This window comes from Lepidochelys olivacea (genome assembly GCF_965140295.1).
Source record: "Lepidochelys olivacea isolate rLepOli2 genome assembly, chromosome: 1".
NCBI classification, from domain to species: domain Eukaryota; kingdom Metazoa; phylum Chordata; order Testudines; family Cheloniidae; genus Lepidochelys; species Lepidochelys olivacea.
In genome coordinates this window covers 340,281,805-340,297,737 of record NC_140411.1, presented here as the reverse complement: position 1 = coordinate 340,297,737, position 15,933 = coordinate 340,281,805, and the positions used below count along the sequence as shown (strand labels likewise).

General features: G+C 40.7%; 1 protein-coding gene across 1 annotated transcript in view; it reads left to right on the top strand.

Moving 5' to 3' along the window:
• DHTKD1 (dehydrogenase E1 and transketolase domain containing 1) overlaps positions 1-13,186 on the top strand; it is a 48,917-nt gene extending 35,731 nt beyond the window's left edge. The window contains exons 12-17 of the mRNA XM_084617369.1: positions 3,991-4,097; positions 6,896-7,060; positions 7,945-8,027; positions 9,150-9,319; positions 10,204-10,289; positions 11,412-13,186. Of these exons, the coding sequence (XP_084473495.1) occupies positions 3,991-4,097; positions 6,896-7,060; positions 7,945-8,027; positions 9,150-9,319; positions 10,204-10,289; positions 11,412-11,513 (713 nt within the window). The 3' untranslated portion in view covers positions 11,514-13,186. The remainder of the gene's footprint in view (positions 1-3,990; positions 4,098-6,895; positions 7,061-7,944; positions 8,028-9,149; positions 9,320-10,203; positions 10,290-11,411) is intronic.
• The last annotated feature ends 2,747 nt before the right edge of the window (positions 13,187-15,933 follow it).

Sequence of the window (15,933 nt, the reverse complement as noted above, 5' to 3'; positions counted from 1 at the left end):
GTAGGGCAGTACTATTTTCCCCATTTTACAGTTGGGGAACTGAGGCAGAGAGAGACTAAATGACTTTCCCAAAAGTCAACTGGGAAGTCTATACAGGAGCATAGACTTGAACCCAGGTCCCCAGAGACTCATGCTAAATCCCTAACCACTGCATCATCCTTCCAATGCTACCAGGTTCTTGGGTTTTTCTCCCCCCCTTGGACTTTTTCACAGCATGTTCTAGTCCTTCTTCCTGAATGAACAGCAGTCTGTGATGATGGGATCCAACCACGGAGTCCCACATGCTGCTAAGCACCGTTCCTAGCTCTGGGTCACTTAGGGGTAACCCCAGGCACAGACTGTGACATTCTGCTCAGGACACCCAGAACTGTAAGCCACTGTGTTACCCTGCTGCCTCAGCAAGTGAGAGCTTTGCTGCTGCTGCTAACCTGTGTGTCTGCTGGCAAGGCAGATAGGCTGGAGTGTCAGGGAGCAAACTCCTTAAGACTCTGCCAGTCTAAACCTTGCCTTGAAGTTAATAGTGAACTTCAATTTCCAAGTTCCCCAGAGACCTCTTCCTGCAGGTTCCAGTCCCTCTCACTGGACACTCACAGCAAACTTAATTTCTGTCTCCAAAGAGACAGAGTACATACCAGCCTGTTAGTTTAGCTGAAGACTCCCACTTCACTTCAATATAACAGCACTGAGATGGTTTATGGTAAAACTAAAAATAAGTTTATTAACAAAGAACAGAGGTGTAAGTGATACTAAGTGTTAGGGGGCTTATTCCTTCACCCACTTACTTCCCTGGTTCTTCTCGCATGAACAGAGAGCAACAATACCCGAAGTCCAAAGGTGCAAACAATTTGATGTTTATTGGGGTGAACTTCCAGCAAGCATGATTCCAGTTTCCTTCCTTAGTGTCCCCCTTCCCAGCTCTGACACCACAGAGCCTTACCTGTGTCTCTGTTCCCATTCCCCCCCTTAGCAAAACATGATTCCAGTTTCCCCACCTTTATTCCCTGTTCCCATTCCCCACCTCCCTTACTTCCTGATTGACTGCAGACTATATAGTAAAACTTGAGTTCTGCTTAGCTATACCTTAACCTATCATTTTACTGAAATTTAACTAACCAATCCTAACATATTGTAATGTGATTATTTAACCAGTTATATCCCACCACCTTAATTAGTTTACACCCAGCAAAATTAATTATACAGCAGACAGAAACAATCACAGAACCAGACAGAGACCATGCAAATAAACAATAGCAAAGTGGGAACTAATACAGAAGTGAGGATTTCACAACTACATCTATTGATAAGTGAGTTCTTGCCAGACAGGATGCTATCAAACTAAGTTTCCTTTTACATCTTCTAGGCACTTCCCTTTCTCTGGAGGTGATAGGCATTATCAGGACAGGATTGTACTCCTAACAGCCCAATAGCACCTTCTTTCAATGAGACTAGTTTGGAATGTGAGGATGTGACCGTTCGCTTCCCAGCTTATAGCTGCCTCTGCTGCTTAGCCAAAGGCCTTAGCCCAAGAACAGGGCCTCAGACTGTCCCAGAGAGAAAAGGCCTTATACAGTCAGACAGTGATTTTGATTCTCTTTTGTACCTCTATAACTAGCTAAGTGATAAGAATACACCTAAATTCTTAGAGTATAGGCCTTTTACAGACAGGCCTGAATATCTATATCCTAACACTAAGCAAGAGAAAAAGACAGGAATGGTTACAAACAAAACATGCTTTCTAGGGGATAAAATGTAATTTTAGCAAGTTACAATCTTTGCCTAAGCAGTTTTCTCACTTACATAAAATTTCCGACATCTCTAGCCTTCCTGGTCAGGCTTTCACAGGCCCACAAGGTGCTGTTCCCCATGTCCCCTAAGTGATGGATCACTAAAGTTGTTTTTTGGTTTTTTCCCCCCTCCCCTTATATTACCCAAAATTAATTGTCTGTGCTCAAGAGCCCGGAAGGCTTCCTGGGGTGCAGGTTCTGTTCCCTGGCATGATCGCCAAACTTTCGTCTTTGCTGCTTGTTAGCTTGATGGCTTTGTTAACCTTATATATAAATGTACTTTCATTGTCCTTTGCCTGCAGCGAAGCCAGTCAGACAGGTAGGTACAGGCCGGGTTTATGCACTCCCTCCCAAACGCATTTTAAGAACATATTTCCAGCACACATCTTTGTGCACAACCCTTATATGCTTCACACAATGATTTTTAGGACCACCGTGGCACCAGTTTACATATGATATGATACGTGACACCTTTTAGATACATATTATGACAAGTGTGTTGGGGGCAAAGAGTGTGTAACAGGCTTGCTATGATGGGGCCTCTGCCAGTTGGCACTGAAGGGATAAAATGTTATACAGACCCCCATGTCTGACATCCTTCTTGAGCTGTAGGACCCCACAGACCTGCTACCTAGACTCTGGAACTAGTGCTTTTGGCCTTCCCGAGCCCCCAGGCTGCTTGGACCGATTGCCCCTCAAAGACCACCTGATTGTGGGAGCTCTGGTTGCTAGTTACCACTTTCAGGGACAATGTGGCAGTAAAACAAGGAAATACAGCCTTAGTAAAAGGTTCCTTGCGCGCGCACGCTTTTTAGAGGCACAAGAGTTGTAGATCTATGGGAAAACCACGAACTCCTGAACACAATCCTCCTTAGTCTGATCTTTGCCTCCTGTTGGAGTCTCTGGGTCGGATACAAGTCCTTAGGGGAGGCAAAGTCCATCCTGCCTCCACTCCTTCTGGGTCTTTTGTTTCTGGTGAGGAAAGGGCTTTGTTGGCTTAGAAAGCAAGCTGCCTTTTTAACAGTCCCTGCCACCTCTGGGTCAGGTGGTCAAGCAGAGAAACTGCAATTCCCTCAGCTGTGTGCTTGGAGGTGGGGGGTGGGAATTCCACCCCACCTGCCCTTCTCCCTCCTGACAGGGTTCTGTGAAGAAAGAGCCCATTCAAGGTTAAAGGCTTCGCTGGCAGAAACCCCATTGTTGAAGTAGGGGAGAGTCCTTCATTGTTGATGGCCTGTGAATGCTCTGGCACAGCTTTCCAAACCTAAACTCTCCACTGTGTCAACTTCCTGCTACAAAATGGCTACACAATGGCTGTTACCATTACAAATAGCATTGGTAAAGCCAAATGGAATTTATAACCGGATGCAGATAGATAGTTTGTGGTGTGTGGGTGTGTGTGTGTATAGATAAACTGGACACAGATTGTTTAGATATATCTATTACAGACTTCAGTTTCTGTTTGAAAGAAGGAATTGTCAGAGTTGTAAATTGTTGTTCCAGCACACTACACTTAATCTGAGATGGCACTTTATTGACATAGTTCCCAGGAAACTGGCAAACTGAGAATAGGAAATGATCCTTAGGCAGGACAGTATTAGCATACGCTCTGCTTCGGATGGAAACATTTCAACAGTGGCAACTCATTAAGAAATTACTTATCAGAGGTTAAATAGGTATAAAATTCTTAGCGCTGGTATTTTGATATAGAAGTCTCCAAATAAATATTTTAAAAGACAGCATGCAGTGAATCACTTTTATTCAGTATGTTTTGTTGAACTTGAAGTATTCTTGGATTTATTTTTTTTAGAGGCTTTTAATTGAACACCTGCGTAATCAGAATGACACTGTCCAGTTAAGAGGATTCTACTGTAACTTTTTTGGTGCAATTTTTAAAACAAAATTTAGGATTTATAATTGAAACAGAGGGAATTAGCATCAGTACTGCAGACTTAGAATCCTCCTCAGAACCCAGAGTCTCTGATTTACACAAAAGCTTCAGTGTCCTCAGACTTTCAGATAATCAAACTGACCACTAAACTTCCACAGGAAGTTTTGTTTAATTAAAGACCATATCTTGCTAGATATTTTGTGTGTGTAAACCTTTGGGAGATGATTTGCATAGACTTACCAAGTAACTGTCTGTATAGTGTTGACTTAGGCTCTGTGTAACTCTTTTCTCTCCTCCCCCCGGATCCTGCTTCTTTAGGTGAAGCTAAGTGGCTTCTGCAGAGCGGGATAGTCATTCTTCTTCCCCATGGCTATGATGGTGCAGGCCCTGAACACTCTTCCTGCCGAATGGAACGTTTCTTACAGGTAGCTGGACACACCTGCCTGTGTCATACCCTCTGTCAATGCAGGTCAATGTCAGATTCCTCAGGAAAGCTGTTCTATTAAAAGTTGCTACATGCCAATAGCACTTGCCAGTCTAATTAAGCAGGGTAGATCGATTTAAATCGGGAAGCCTTGATTAAATCATTGATTTTAATCTTGTTTTGCATTTGTCCTTTTTATTTTCCAAAGAGAGATTGATTCTCATTGATTGGTAACCATTAAAACGCATTTATTTGCAACTAAATACAGTTGCGCAAAATTTGATCCTTTTTGATGCACTATATCTATACACATCTATTTAACTAATTGTATAGATTAACCTACATTTATTCAGATCATTAATTTTTTACATTTTTATTATATTAAAATGCTTTTCTTATTTCTTAGATGATTAATATTTTACTTTTTTTGCAGTGTTCTTGTAGTTATATTGGTCCCAGTATATTAGAGGGACGAGGGGGGTGTGTGGTGGTGGTCTTTTATTGGATCAGCTTCTTTTGGTGAAACAGACATGTTTTAAAGCTTACCCGGAGCTCTTCTTCAAAGCTTGTCTCTCACCAACAGAAATTGGTCCAATAAAAGAAATTACCTCCCCCATCTTCTCTAATTTTTTACATCTGACTTGTGACAAGCTGGAATTGACTTAAAAATGCATAAAAACAGCATGTAAAATTATTTTTCATTAAAGAAAACTATTCTTATGTATCAGTACATTTTATGAAAAATGAGTTTATCGAAACATTTTGAATTCAGAACACTTTCTGAATTAGGTTTTATTTTTTTAAAGGAATTACCTGTACTGAACTGATTGTTTCTGGTGGTCATGTTCTTTCAGATTTTAGAACTAGTCTATCTCATCCTCTTGAACCTAGTTTTTATTCATAAATTGGTAGATGAAAACACACACTTTCCTGCTTTTTTCAACTCCCAATTGATTTTTCAACTTTGGATGAACTAGTCATTGACTTGAACTGAACTAGTCGAATGAAATAAAGAACATACTACCTTTGCACCTGAAGAAGAGGCTAATGTTATCAAAAACTATAGTTTAGCACTTCAGGTGCAATAGCCAGCAAGCTTCCACAAGCTCAGTGGTTTGACTTTCTTTAAAATTTTGACAGTAAACATGCACTGCTTGAATATTTTTTATTCAATTCTAAATGATTTTAATAGATTATAGTAAATTTAGGCCTTAATGTAGGTTGTCATAAGTTCAATTTTAATTTAACAGGTTTATTTTTAAAAGAAAAAATGTATTTCTTTTTTTTTTTTAAGATCATGTATTTTCATCCACCTTGAATTAAAGGCTTGGGGTTGATGTTAGGTTTCTGCAAGATCATATAACCAAGATGGTTGCTTTGAAAAAAATGGCATGGATTGGGAGGAAGGGTGATCATGTGCTTAAGGTGCAAGTCTGGAGACTGCAGTTCTATTCTAGGCTCTGAAACAAACTTCATGTGTGATCTTAGATGAGCCATTTAACCGATCAGGAAACTGACTTTCAATGGGAACAATATTTACCTGCCATATAGGTGAGTTTTAAGGCTGAATTCACTAATATTTGCAAAGGGACGTTGGGATCCTCCATTGGCAAGCACTTGCACTGCTACAGACTAGGGACCAAATGGCTCGGCAGCAGTTCTGCAGAAAAGGACTTAGGGGTTACAGTGGATGAGAAGCTGGATATGAGTCAGCAGTGTGCCCTTGTTGCCAAGAAGGCCAATGGCATTTTGGATGTATAAGTAGGGGGTTGCCAGCAGATCGAGGGACGTGATCGTTCCCCTCTATTCGACATTAGTGAGGCCTCGTCTAGAGTACTGTGTCCAGTTTTGGGCCCCACACTACAAGAAGGATGTGAAAAAATTAGAAAATGTCTAGCGGAGGGCAAGAAAAATGACTAGGCGACTGGAACACGTGACTTATGAGGAGAGGCTGAGGGAACTGGGATTGTTTAGTCTGCAGAAGAGAAGAATGAGAAGGGATTTGATAGCTGCTTTCAACTACCTGAAAGGGGGTTCCAAAGAGGATGGATCTAGACTGTTCTCAGTGGTAGCAGATGACAGAACAAGGAGTAATGGTCTCAAGTTGCAGTGAGGGAGGTTTAGGTTGGATATTAGGAAAAACTTTTTCACTAGGAGGGTGGTGAAGCACTGGAATGCGTTACCTAGGGAGGTGGTGGAATCTCCTTCCTTTGAAGTTTTTAAGGTCAGGCTTGAGAAAGCCCTGGCTGGGATGATTTAGTTGGGGATTGGTCCTGCTTTGAGCAGGGGGTTGCACTAGATGACCTCCTGAGGTCCTTTCCAACCCTGATACTCTGATTCAGAATTGCATATTATCATTTTGACATTGTTGTGATCTTAAAAAAAGTTGCATTATAAATATTTTATTTTTAAAGGCTATAACACATCTTTTTGTGTAACTCCTTAAGTGCTTTACAAACTCACTACGTGATTGCAGTGTGTGGATCTGGGATCAAATACAGAAGTTGTTTAAGAGCCCATTTATGCTCTTAAAAGCAACAGAATCAAGGGTCCTGGTTACACCACAGTTAAAGCCTTTGTAGTTTAGTTGAGATGTTAGCAATGTTCTATAAAAGAATTAGAGCAACCATTTGTTTATCGCCTTTTCCTGTAAGTTTGAGACCTTCAGCACATATTGGAGTGTGTAACTGTTCCCTGTACAAACACTAGTGATTGTACCTCCATCATCTGTGCTGTCTCAAGCATGTTTGGTTGACAGCTTGCTTCTTGGTGAGGGATTATTTTGTTCTCCTTGCATAGATGTGTGACAGTGCAGAAGAGGGAGTTGATGGTGACAACGTGAACATGTCAGTTGTGCATCCAACCACCCCAGCACAGTATTTCCATTTGCTCCGTAGGCAGATGATCCGAAACTTCCGGAAACCTTTAATTGTTGCTTCTCCCAAAATGCTACTCAGATTTCCAGTAAGTAGAAACATTCTCTGCTAGGGTTACTTTTAGTTTGGTTTTACCCTCTAAGACCTACTCTAAAACACACCGTTATACCAGTTTAACTAAGTGTGGTTTGCACCAGTTTAAACTAGTTCAAACTTCTTGTATTGGCCTTCATAAATCTATTTAAACATGGTTTAGTTTGCACCTGTAAACTTTGCCAGTGCAAGCTAAGCCAATATAACAGTTTTATACTGATATAAGTGTGTCCACGCAGGTTTTTTCACCACATTGACTCTACAGTGGTTTTCAAAAGGATTTTAGTTAAAATGGTATCTAATTTGACTTTCTCCACTTAAGTTTGCTTTTTCCATTTCACTCGTCTTAGATATTGAGACTACACTGGTGAGTTTCACTTCCCAGTTCTCATGCATTAGCAAAAATGTTCTGCTGTGTTTTGGCATTCACAGTGTTGGCAAAGCATGTGGGTTTTTTTGTTTTAAATCTTCCACCCTTTGCCCTTTCAAGAGAGTAGGAGGAAATCCTGGAATATATATATATATATATATATATATATATATATATATATATATATATATATATATAACTCTTCATTTTAGTTTTCAGTAAAATAATTTTAGTCTAAATCTGTGGGCTAAAATCTGTTTGACCATGTATCTTTAATCTTCTGGCATCAGCTGTTAATCAGTTTGATTGTAGCCATTGTTAATAATGAATGTTATGCCAGGAAGCTCAGAATCCCCATAAACAACTGATTGACAAACTTTTCTGATCAATAACCAGTAGTACAAGACTTGTGGGGGTTTTCTTTGGGATCATATTTTAATCATTATACAGTACATAGATTTTTAGATTTGAAAACCACAAGTTAAATATTCTACTTTTTCTTCACTTAGGGGGCGGTGTCAGATTTTCAAGAAATGGCCCCAGGGACAACATTCAAGCCTGTAATTGGTGATTTGTCAGTGGATCCTAACAGGTAACTTGATTCTTGTTTCTAATACTCACCGTTTCAAACAGCATGTAAGCATAATTGGCTGTAAAAAACAGTTTTTTCCTTGAAAATTTATTTCTGAGAATTTTATGAAGAAAAAATAAACAGGATCAATAGGAGACCTAAGATAGAATTATAGGTCCTTTTATTCTCTTGTCACCTCTGTAAAACTTACTCCACTGATTTCATTAGTTAGCCTGGATTTACACCCCTATAAATGAGAACCGAATTAGGCCTGAAGGTTTTGCACTGCACATAAAGGAGATTGATCTAATCTTTTAGGAAATGTGATCTCTGCATCATTGGTGGCCATATCTTACACCACCAGAAACTTCAGCACAACTGACAGTTGGTAAAGAAGCCCCAGGAATGAAACAGCAGGAGTGGGTAGGATAATAGTCATTGAGGCCTGAGCTCAGGTGCATTCAGAGAGCTTGAGTTTGGTGGTTTATCTTGCTTCTGCCTGTAGTGTGCTTGACACAGACCAGTGCTGCTCATTCATAAACAAATGAATCCCCCACTCTGCTGCTATTTTTATGAGAAAAATAATAATTTTTGTAATATTGGTCTTTGAACACTTCACATGCTGATGTGAGGAGTCTGTAGAGATGAGAACCATGGCTGGAGCAGAGAACTATATTTCAAAAGTATGTTTTGTGTGTCTTTCCCTTCCTTAGATAGGAATATAAAGAGCCCTGTTTGGATAAGCTTCTGTCTGTGGTACTTACCTGGCTACTATCACTGTAGAATCTGAATGACTCAGCATCTTTAATGTATTTATCCTCAACACCCCTGAAAGTTAGGAAAGTACTACTATCCATATTTAACAGATGGGAAATGGAGGCACAGAGAGACTAAGTAACTTTCCCAAGTCTGGGGCAGAGCAGGGAGTTGATCCAAGACTGGGAACTTAATAACTGGACAGTCCTTCCTCTTCTGCCCTCTTTTCTTTCTTTTGATCTGATAGTCAGCACTTTGGCCTTGTCCGGTTTTCTCTTTTTAAAAGAAAAAGCTAAAAGTTTAGGATTTAATGTATAACAAGTGGTTGTGTAGGGTCTCTTTTTAAAATGCTGTACTTGAAAACACTTCAATTTTTCTGCCTTTTAGCATCAGCCGAGTGGTGCTGTGTTCTGGCAAGCATTACTATGCTTTGGTGAAACAGAGAGAGGCGCTAGCAGAGAAGAAGCAGAGCACTGCTATTGTCAGACTAGAAGAACTATGTCCTTTCCCCCTGGAAGCTCTACAGCAAGAAATGAACAAATACAGAAATGCCAAAGGTCAGGCAGATCTTTATACTTTGCATTTAACCTCTTTTAAAGTATTGAAACAAATCCATGGCCATCTAGGAACTCCATTTGTTGCTGCTCCACATTGTTCTTTCCTTTTAGGATTAAAAGGTTTAGATTTGGTTTGGTTTTGTTGTTCCGCCCCCCCCAATACAACTTCAGATCTGCTGCTTTAGAAATGCAAGTCCTTATCGCTTGCACCATAGGGGCATATGCTAGTGTGGAACCTATGATGCAGATAAGCAGTTCTGAATCTATTCAGCAGATGGGTGTGGTAAATTTACAGGTTGTTAGTAGTACAGATTGAGTTTGTATTACAGTAGAACTTGGGAGCCCAATTGAGGCTGGGTTTTCATTGTGCTAGGCCCTGTACAAACCGAGTAAGAGACAATCCTTGCCCTAAAGAGCTTGTTGATACAATGGTTTAATTTTACAACACATGCATTTAAACAAATATTGCAGATCAGTTAATTGCCGTTTTTCCTATTGATCACCACTGTTAGATCCCTCGGCCTTGAGGGAGGGATAGCCTTCAAAGCACATGGAAGTGAGGGAGTGTTCTCTGTAATGCAAGGATTTGGAGGTAAAGGAACCAAAAAGGGAAGAATAATTTGTTCTTAAAATATGAATTTTTATCCATTTATTTTCACCGCTGGCGGCAGCATTGTGTAGTAACAAAGTCAGTCCAGTCTACTAATCCTCAGACTGAAGGGTGGTGCCTTTGCTGTGATAGCAGGACCATTGTAGATGGAGTGGGAATATACAGCGAAGAGAACTAGCTTAGAGATTCATTAGTACTTGTTTCTGGATTCAGTGGAAAGGTCAGTTGGTCCATATGGAATATACAAACACATGGCCTCTTATCTTTCCTACAGATTTTATTTGGAGTCAGGAGGAGCCACAGAACATGGGTCCCTGGGCCTTTGTGTCACCAAGGTTTGAGAAGCAGTTGGCATGTAAGGTAAGGTTTACAGTAATCTTTTTAAATTGATGTTTGAGTCTTTAGATACTATATATATTTTGCTACCAGGAATTAGTAGTAATTAGTTTAATGTTCATAAACATAAAAACCCTTGAATGAGTGTAATATTCCAACTTAAGCTATTATATATGTTAGAGTAGTATCTAGTGGTCACAGCCAGAATTGGGGCCCTGTTGTGTTAGGTGCTCCACAAACAGTGAGAAACCCTGCCCCGAAGAGTTCACAATAGAAATAGACAAGATAAACAGGCCCCAAGTAGGGGCATAGGCACCTAATTCCATGGCTGTGGATCCCAAGTGGAGATATAGATGCCTCCTTTCAGCTCAGATGCCTTAGTCCCTTTCTGGCATGGGACGTTAGGCTACCTCACTCTAATCAGTGTTTCCTACTGGCTAGCTTAGGCAGCTGCCTGCTCAGAGTGCTGGCTTCTGTGAAGCCCTTTCTTAGGCATCTATCTCTTGCCATGCATTGTATAGGGAGTGTGGGCACCTACTCAGGGTACAAATTCCACAAGGTGGCAGGGGAGCCTCAAGGCTAGGCACTGCAGTGCCAGAATCCCTTTAAGGATCTATCCCTAAGTGCCTTTCCCAAGGTCTCACAGCCAGTCAGAGGGAGAGCCAGGACTAGAACCCATATCTCCAGAATCTCAGTCTAAGGTTCTATTCAGTGAGCCACTCTCTCCTTAATGGTCTGAAACCCAGCTCTTTAGAAGATTACCTCTTCCCTTATGTCCCATTATGGTGGTTAAGTTCTGCTGGGGCACTTTTGCTCTCATTCTTGGAACTGAACTTTTTGCAACCTTATGGGTCCTCCACTGTGAAATCTCCTTTGGGTGGACTGTCACCATGAATATTTTGGTCTTGGGGCATAGTTTACTCAGGCAATCATCCCATTGTTCAGTTAGGGTGAAGCAGTAGCTTCCTAAATCATGTATACGTAGGACTCAAGGATCCAGTGTTTGTGTTTCATTTATTTTGAGGCATTCAAATGCCATGGTGATAATGGCATAGAATCATGTTAAATGAGTAAAATCAATCTTAATCAGACATCCGTCTAAATCACTAATTTCCCCCCCCTTCCCCGCTTGAACTTTAATTGCAGCTCCATCTTGTGAGTAGACCTCCCTTACCAGCCCCAGCAGTGGGCATTGGAACACTACACCAGCAGCAACAGGAAGACCTCCTTGCCAAAACTTTTGTCTAAGACCTTTCTACGTGGAAACCAGTTTCTTATAATATTTGTAAACGCCTTAAAAGGAAAACCCCTTGGCCTTTTCATCCTACAAAGGAAGAACAAATCAGGAACTGTTCTGGAAAGAGCAGACAGTTCTTTAAATGTACGAATACAACAAAACCCATAATGACCTCAGCCTATGTGCATTATGCAGAGGATAATTCTCACTGTCCTTTGTATTTTTTTCATTATATAAAAACAAATCTGCAGTGAGATCAGTCAGTGAACTGGGAGATCAAATGTTTAATTTATACAGCATTATCCCACATAGCAGTACAAATCCATATTTCTTTGGTATTGTTCATTTGTGGGAACAGTTTTCCCTTGACTTTAAATTTAGATTTTTAAACCTCAGTGGATGTTTAAGAATTGAGTAATGCCTTCAACTATGGCATTTCTATAACAATAAAGTCTTTTTGTTGGCCTTTGAGAACCAGGTTTGATGGGTCTCAGTCTCTTTCTCTTTGAGTGGGCAGTGGTGGGGAAAAATACCACCACACTTGGGTTCCCTGATTGACAATTTCAGCAGAGAATTGAATGAGCCATGGACACAACTCTCTTCTCACCCCCTGAGCAGTGCCTCTGTGTCAGGGTTGAGCGTCAATGGCTGGGCAGTGTATGGGAAGATGGTGGTGCTGGCTGCTTGTGTTTGTTCTGAGGATAAATGGAGAGCTCTAGTCTCCAGGACTGTGAAACCAGCATCTTTCTTCAACAAAAAATTCACTCACCCATTTTTAAAGAATTAGCCATTGCTTTCTGAGTTTTGATGTATCAAAATGGCTGTTTACCTTGTTAATTTCTGTTGTTCATATCCCAACACTCTTGAATATGAGACGTCAGACATTTAGTGCATGTATGTTACGAATCACACCTGGTAGGACATGCACAGTTCGAATCTAGGCTGAGGCACATAAACAAAGTCCACAACTGCCAAGTTCCCAAAAAACACCAAGTTTATTACGCTCGAGCGTGGTGCCCCCCTGCTAGCCAGGAGGGGACCCCGAATACAGATTATACAAGGTTATATACTTTTTAGCAAAGCATGTTGCCCTCGTGCATTGGAAACTTTAGCCAATAAACAAACCCTTTTCTTATCTACCACCTATCCCTGCTTGGTGCATTCCTTGTGCTAAACTAGTATGTTAATTACACAGCATGGTCCTAAAGCCATGCATCAGTAACTTTTATTATCAGGATGGGAGGCCTCACATCAAAGGCCGGGAGTTTAGGGACTGACAAAGAACAGATACTGGGAGTCAAGGCAGGCTGGAGACAAGGAGGAGGATTTTCACAGGAATGCAGTATCTAAGGAACACTCCTCTTGGTGCATGATGTGCTTGCTTTCAGACAATGGTGGGCCCCAAACCAAAATGGAGTCACGTGCTAACTTTTCCTTAACATGTATTACTGTAATACAATACTAATTTTTCTCCCTATATTTCCATTTCCAAGCCCTTTTCTGTGCTGAATTCCGTAATTATTGCAATCTGAGATAACACATCTCTACTGTGCAGCTGTCTGGTCTTAGTGGACGAGAAATGTTGCTGCATTTGTTCATTAGTTTAGTTTAACTCTTGTTTTGGCTTTTTGAGAGAGATTTGAATGGCAGAAATACATGCAGATTATTTGATATCTAGCATTTGGAACACTGAATACAGCAGTTCTGTTTTTAATATAAAGGTTAAATGACTCCTTTGGCTTTTTTGGCTGGCACTTAGAAAAGTGTCACACAAATAATGCTATCGTAATATTTTGTTGAGCTCTTCAGTACTGTGACATAAGTTATAAGAGTTTCATAAGAAGTTCACGTTCAGTTTTTTTTTCCAGCTGTCACTAACTTATGTAAAACGTATATTTCAGTACCCATTCTCTTAAAAGTGAGCTCTGGGAACATGGAGAGAGATCTTCAATCACCGACATCTTATGTATTAAGTATAAAGTGCACACAGACATAAGAGATGTTGGACTAGATCGTAATCCCCAAATCTGCACATGGCTCTCACCCTTTTCATGTGGATAGTGGGGTGGTCTTCCACTGTACACTTGCCACCCATGCCCTTGGAAGGTACTCTGTAGGGCTAAGATACATATGATGGGGAGAGGTTAACAGCTCCAGGCAGGGATTTAGATTTTAAACTTCTGTTTTCACTGAAACTGTTTTTCTGTTCAGTGGACTAGATTGTGGAGCCCTTACACAGGTGGGCACTAACATAAATAGTCCCATTGATTTTTAAAATTAAATTGCTTTTATCTCAAACAAGCATCACAAACTAATTTTCAGAACATTCCTGTATGAGGCACGTTTTTCTTCCATTTCATAGAAATTAAGTGACCCTGCCTAACTTCAGAGGGAGTCTGTAGCAAGGCAGAATAGTACGTGGGAATTTGTGTCCAGACTATACCTTTGTCAGCAGTTGTTTAACATGTTACTTTGGCTGACAGAGCACAGCAGGAGCTTGTGACACTTTGTCTTCCTGGGCAGAGTACTTGTGGAATGTTGTGTTGCATTCTCCTGAGGTTAATAGCAACAATAGCATTGGCCTTTCCAGTTTTCTTTAGGTATGCTGCATACAGTATTGCAACAGCAGATCTCAAACTTTTGCTAGTTATAATACAGTCAGTGTAAGCAAACACATCTAGTGTTCTTTACATTCTATCTGTTAGGCTCTGGGGAAGTTTAGTCATATCTTAGTAAATGAGCTCCTGTTTTTTCTTGGAAGTCATAGCTGGACCAGTGAGTCTCCAGTGCTATGTAATCTACTGGCATCTACTCATTGCTCACAATTGGGACCGACTGCAGTGTGTACACTAACCTACTGCCTTCACTCAGCAAACCCTATTTGAAGTAGGGCACTTCAGAGTTCAGCCGTAGGGTACATTATCCCTTACTCCCCTGCTTTCTTTGCTCTCCTCTATTTAATACTGCATCAATATAGCACTTACTCACCTCATTTTCCCCCTTCTCTTCCCCCCCCCCAAAAAAGTGGGCTCTACATAATCTCCTTCCTCTACCACGTTGACAGCGATTGTTTTGTCAATAACAAATTTACAGACACTTGCATGCATGAAGTCCAAATCCAGAGCTATGCCAAAGTCCCTACACTTTTCCTTGGGGAACAGTCTCTGTTTACTGACCATCTTCCTACACTTTCCTCCCAGAAATCTTAGTTCTGTCCATTTCAGTGGAGTGAAGAGGATATGCTCTTATTTTCTATCCCTGTTTTGATTTCATATGGTAACAGTAGTACTGAAGCTATTAACCTACATCATGGCTCAAAAGTTGTGTTTAAACCTATGTAGGCACTGTTCTATGTTAGCCATAAACACACAAAAAGACAACTCTCACTTCCTTGAAAAGCTCAGTGTTTGACAAAACAGACATCAAAATGAGAGGAGAGAATGGAATACACCACCTTTTCCTCCTCCTCCCCTCCCCAATTGGTTTTTAATTTATACGTATATTGTGTCCATTGGAATCCTGTCTTTGTATTAAACTTGAGTTCCTTTGTTCTTTGTCACTTTATAGCTCTGCCCTAATTATTTATGCTTTTTGTTTTTAAAATGTTTAACCCTTTCCTTCCTTTTCACTGTGGTTGAGTTTTGTGGGATTTTCAAGCCTTCCTATGCCTGCCCCCAACATCCCACATTAGGTGTGGCTATGGCTGTTAGGAGCTGCTGTCAGAATGACATTGAATGCAGTGAAGATTGGAGAAAAGGGGTGTTATGTGGTCACACCAAAAAGAGTTTGCAGATCCTGCTATTGTCCAACTGCATGTAGGCTAGGCTTTTTAAAGAAGCCTACAGTTAGGCTCCCACATCCTGTTTAAAATTCAATGGAAGTTTGGCACTTTTGCTCTTATATCCCTTAAAGTAGGAGTAATAGCTGTGTTTGTGTGTTTCTAAGCAGGAAATGACTGAGGGTGGGGATCTATATTATATTTTTTTAACTTTGTAGCAGGAATCCAAACCAGCAGGAAGTTGAGGTAGGTCGAGAAACTCTACCCTAGACAGTTTTCAGAGTAACAGCTGTGTTAGTCTGTCTTTGCAAAAAGAAAAGGAAAACTTGTGGCACCTTAGAGACTAACCAATTTATTTGAGCATGAGCTTTCGTGAGCTACAGCTCATGAAAGCTCATGCTCAAATAAATTGGTTAGTCTTTAAGGTGCCACAAGTACTCCTTTTCTTTCTACTCTAGACAGAGGCTATTGCTGAAAAATTCTTGGTCCCTGTTGAAAGAAAGCAAGTCTGGTGCTGGTTATGGCAGCAAGGCTTGAGGAAGAGACTCTCCCCTTCCAACCAGGTTTCATCATAGCACAGAAAACCTATTCTTTGCACCTTAAGTCTAGAACATGGGCTGCCTGTATCTAGGGCTCGCTGCCCTAGGGCTGTG